The sequence below is a fragment of the Macrobrachium nipponense genome, chromosome 17 (assembly GCF_015104395.2).
Source record: "Macrobrachium nipponense isolate FS-2020 chromosome 17, ASM1510439v2, whole genome shotgun sequence".
Taxonomy (NCBI): Eukaryota; Metazoa; Arthropoda; class Malacostraca; order Decapoda; family Palaemonidae; genus Macrobrachium; species Macrobrachium nipponense.
In genome coordinates this window covers 18,795,192-18,800,432 of record NC_087210.1, presented here as the reverse complement: position 1 = coordinate 18,800,432, position 5,241 = coordinate 18,795,192, and the positions used below count along the sequence as shown (strand labels likewise).

The following is a 5,241-nucleotide window of genomic DNA, read 5'->3' as shown; positions in this document are numbered from 1 at the left end:
TACTGTATACGACTTCTATCATTCTCTGATTATTTTATGGTAAATTCAGAGAACGGTGATGTAACTAAACCCAAAGCACCATGGCCATTCGGTGATCATCTTACTATGAAAACTATTCTAATGTTATGCTTTTACTATATTCATATCCGGGTTGCATACCAAACAAGACCCCAAGAAATCTACTTTACTGGGTCCTCCCCAACATTTCTGACTCAACAACCGTTTGTCACTTCAATTTTTGTGTAAAAAAAAAAAGCGCAAAAAAGTCATTATTTTAGTTAACCAGCGAAACTTGACAGACTTTCCCCTTACAAACATTTCACTGCTGCTGTGAAGAATGTGCATAGCAGACGCTTGACGTGAGATTGACAGCTTAAATCGTGTATAGATAGGGTGGGTATTTTGACAAAGGCAATAGAAAAAGATTTCATTAGTGTGTACTACAAAGGCAGAGATAAAAATACGCCTTAGTTTTCTTCGGCGCATCGAGTTTTCTGTACAGTGCATAATGCTGTATAAAACTTTCAGCCACGGCTACAGCCCGGTGGTGGTCCGTATTGTTGGCACCTCTAGCGGTGCCAGACGGATGATCATGGCTAATTTTAACCTTAAAATACATACTACTAAAGCCCCTTACACACTTGGAAACATTGTTTGGAAACGGTTTCCAAACAGTTTGGAAACTGTTTCCGAAAACTTGATTCTAAACAGTTTGGAAACAGTTTTCAAACAGTTTGCAAATTATTTGTAAACTACTTCCAAACAATGTTTCCTGTCCACACCTCAGTTATGTAGTCCTGTGATGAGTGTCGAGGTTTCTGCAGCAGCATCTGCATTTTACTTGGCACTTTTGATAAAGTCAAGGGAGGTCAAGAAAAAGAGAAAGATATGGGTGAGGAAATTTTTTGAAAAAGGACCCTATAGTGATTTGCTTTTGGCGGAACTGAAATTAGTTGGTGGAGGTTTCACCAATTTTGTTCGGATGTGCTCAAGTGACTTTGAACTACTTTTACGGATGGTGGCTCCCAGTATATCTTGAAAGGATACAAAATTCAAAAAGGCTATTACACCCGACATGAGACTGGCTATTACACTGAGGTATTTTGCAAGTGGAGATTCCTTTACGAGCCTCATGTACACCTTCAGGATATTCGAAGCAGACCATCTCAGCTGTGGTTCCTGAGGTCTGTGAAGCTTTGATCTCAGCACCGAAAGGGTATGTTAAAGTAAAATAATAAGAAAACCAGAAGTATTCACTGTTTTTTACTCTCTCTCTCTCTCTCTCATCTCTCTCTCTCTCTCTCTCTCTCTCTCTCTCTCATCTTACCTTATGACATTTAAGAACAATATGAAAGGTGTGTTTTACTAGAAAAACATATTTATGTAGGAATCATATTTTAATCACAATAATTACTACATGAGTTTGGGGAAGGAGAGCAACTTGGAGTAGAGGCACCACTTGGGGCGGTAAAGTACTGTGGGATGCCTTGTGATGCTGGCACAGGAAACCCTGAGTACCTTTGTCCTGTATATGAAGTTTGTGGGGTGAACTCAGCCGCACGCTCCCCCAAAGTACCCCATTTCAAAGTGGAAAATTTATTTAATTAATTTTATGCTGTGCTATTGATACCGTTGCGCTTACTTCTTCCGCATGCTCTCAGTTTATGGGCAACATTTTCACCGAACACATAATATTCATCCCGTGTAGTGACACGTTGTGCTAGAGACTTCATCAAGTGAAATGCTTCTTTCACTTCGTCAGCAGGCCTTTTAGCTGACAAACGACGGGCCGGGAAAGTGCTCTGAGGTGTTTCAGCTTGATGTGAACTCTCAATTACAGCATCAGTTTCTTGCTCAGATTCAACTTCAGCAACCTGAAAAGAGAGAGAAACAACTTATCTCAATTGCAAGGGTATCATATTATGTGGGCATGTGTGTTTATTTCACTGACTGCGTATACTTCTCCTCAGATGCCTGCTACAGAAAAGAAAGGATTGCAGCAGCAAATGGGTCTCCCACAGATGGAACTTTCCACACTGTATTGCTGCACTGGATGGGAAGCACGTTCAAATACAGCTCCAAAGAATTGTGGCAAGCCTTTTCTTTAACTACAAAGGGACACACAGTATTGTACTCATGGCGTGCGTAAAGGCAGATTACCAGTTTATATATGCAGATGTAGGATGTCATGGCAGAATTTCGGATGGAGGTGTGTTTAAATATACAAGTTTGTATGAGAAAGTAGAGCAAGAAGCGGCTCAGGCTACACCAGACCAGCCACTTGCAGAGGGACGCATCTGTGCCATACATGTTTTGTTGGAGATGACGCCTTTGCTTTATCACGTTACTTACTGAAACCAGTTTTCCAGGAAATCTTAGGTAGGTCTTCCCCTAAGAGGATCTTTTATTACAGATTGTGTAGGGTCGGAGGAGGATAGTAGAAAATGCGTTTGGAATTTTAGCATCTAAGTTCAGAGTTTTTCTAAAACCTATTGCATTACACCCAGACAAGGTAGAGAGTGTTACTCTGACATGCATATATTTGCATAATTTTCTACGCAGGAATGTCGAGTCGAGAAATGTTTATTCACCACCCGGTACGTTTGACTCGGAAAATGTCGATAATGCCAGTATAACTGCAGGATCATGGAGAGCAGCAATGAATGAAGGTGAAGGGTTCATTGATTTGCAAAATATACCATGAAGGAGTGCTGTGGATGCACGGGACCGGGACATAAGGAAGGAGTTTCGAGATTACTTTCTCTCACCGGAACGAAGTGTTCCTTGGCAGGGTAATTATGCGTAGGGCATGTTAGGTTAAAAAGGCTGCCTGTAAATGTACCTGTAGATGTCTACTGAGCATTGATAAGATTAAATTGTATACATAAATGACACCTATTTTTTACCTACTTTTGCAACAGTTATTATGTTAGGATAATAATACTAATAACAGATATTATGTTATGGTAATAATACTACTAATAATATCAACTTACCTATCTCTACATAAATGAGATTATTTTTTATCTGCTTTATTAACAGTTATTATGTTACGGTAATAATACTAATAGCAGTTATTATATTACGGTAATAATACTAATAGCACTTATTAAGTTACGGTAATTGTAACATCACCTTACCTCTCTCTCTGGTGAGTCTGTTGACCGGCTTCCTCTGGATTCTTGGCCCTGTAGCAAAAACAAGAGGGGCTCGTAGCGAAACCATGAGCACTTCTTTGGGGAACTTCCACTTCTTTTCAGTGAAATCAGTTTCACATGTTCCCTCCTGAATTGTACTTTGATGGCTTTTATCTTCTTTTCTGTATCACTTACAGTTATAGAAAGTTTATCAGCTATCCCCGCCAAGGCATCCATCTTTTTAATTCTATTTTTGTAATCCACATTTGTTACATCCCACAATGTTAGGGATGAATGCAGCAATTCAATTAGTTCTAGAGTTTTCTCGGCAGACCACATGGTCTTATCACTGCAAGTCTCGAGTAGGTACTAATTCATCGTCACCTCGGCCACACACACACACACACACACACACACACACACACACACGCAGTGTTTCTCATTCTGGATGGGAAACAGTAATTCGTGAAATGGTGTTTGGAAATGGTTTGCAAACAGTTTGGAAACAGTTTCCAAACTGTTTGGAAACAGTTTGTAAGCAGTTTGGAAACAATGTTTGCATACAGTTCGGAAACAGTTTCCAAACTGTTTGGAAACCGTTTCGAAGCTGTTTGGAAACCGTTTCCAAACATTGTTTCCATACAATGTTTCCAAGTGTGTACGGGGCTTAAGGGCACAGAGCTGAAATTCGGCATGTTTGATGACTGGAAAGATGATGACCAACATTCCAATTTGCAGCCCTCCAACCTCAGTAGGTTTTAAGATCTGAGGGTGGACAGGAGAAGTACAGACAAAGCCATCTCAACAGTTTTCTTTTACACAAAACTAAAAATATGAATCTCAAAGACTTTGAAATTAACAAGCAAATTAATTCGTTATTCAGTCAGTTTATTTTCAGTTTAAATACGAATTCAAGTTAAGTATCTTAGTTTTACCAGACCACTGGGCTGGTTATCAGCTCTCCTAGGGCTGGCCCGAAGGATTAGATATTTTTACGTGGCTAGGAACCAATTGGGCACCTAGCAACCGCATTATATCGAGAAATGAATTTCTATCGCCAGAAATAAAATCCTCTGGTTCCGCGTTGGACAAGCCGAGAATCAAACTTCGCACCACCATATTAGTGGCCGAGCGTAAAATCCACTCGTCCAACAAGGAATTACGAATTAAAGAAAAACGACATCGTGTTCATAGGGTAAAATATTTTCCGGAAATTCCTCAGTATAAAAAGGCGGAGCCAAAGTAAAATAAGAAAGGAAGTGAGACCTTCATTACCGGAAAATTTGAATCTATTTTACATTTTTTTTTCATGAATCTACGTTGGTGGTCCAGAGTGATTAAACAACATGAGGGGGCTCAGATATTATTGGGAAAGTTTCTCTCTCTCTCTCTCTCTCTCTCTCTCTCTCTGTATATATATATATATATATATATATATATATATATATATATATATATATATATATATATATATATATATATATACATACATATATATTTATTTATTTATTTATGTATTTATACATATAAAAAAAGAGAGTAATAGTAGTGCAGAAGACAAGAGGCAATTCGAAAAGCTATTAAGATATGCTCCTAGAATACAACATTCAACAAATAAATCACCTGCCAACATGAAAGGAAAATACTTTACACCTGGTATTTGTGAACGAGGTGAATTAGTTAAAGAAATAATAGTTTATAATGCGAGTATTTCAGACCATAATGTCATAGAATTAACAGTCCCATTCCAAAGCAAGTGGAAAACAGAGATAAGCAAGAAATGAAAAAGTGGGAAGGATATGGAAAATACAACTTCTACAGTAAAAATATAAAATGGTCAGAAATAAATGAAGATTAAACAAAGATTGGGATAACATTTTCGTAAGTGATGACATAAGGGTAAAATACGGAGATACTATATAAAATATTAGAGAAAATAGTGAAAAATATATAACGAAGAAGAAAAGTAAACATCAGTCATGCATACCAAGAGACAGAAGGATCTTTGTTCCAGAAAATAAGAAAGTGGATAATGGTCTTGCAAAAGAAAAAAAATGCATGGAAATTTATAGAACTAAAAAGTAAGATAGACAATGCAGAACAA

The 5,241-nt window shown here is 38.0% G+C and overlaps 1 protein-coding gene across 1 annotated transcript; it reads right to left on the bottom strand.

The window, feature by feature from the left end:
* Positions 1–1,610: 1,610 nt before the first annotated feature.
* On the bottom strand, positions 1,611–3,476 carry LOC135196014 (uncharacterized). Its single transcript, XM_064222498.1, has 2 exons — positions 3,141–3,476; positions 1,611–1,874 (listed from the first exon to the last, which is right to left on the bottom strand). The coding sequence occupies exons 1-2, from the start codon at positions 3,474–3,476 to the stop codon at positions 1,611–1,613; spliced, it is 600 nt and encodes a 199-aa protein (XP_064078568.1).
* Positions 3,477–5,241: the final 1,765 nt, after the last annotated feature.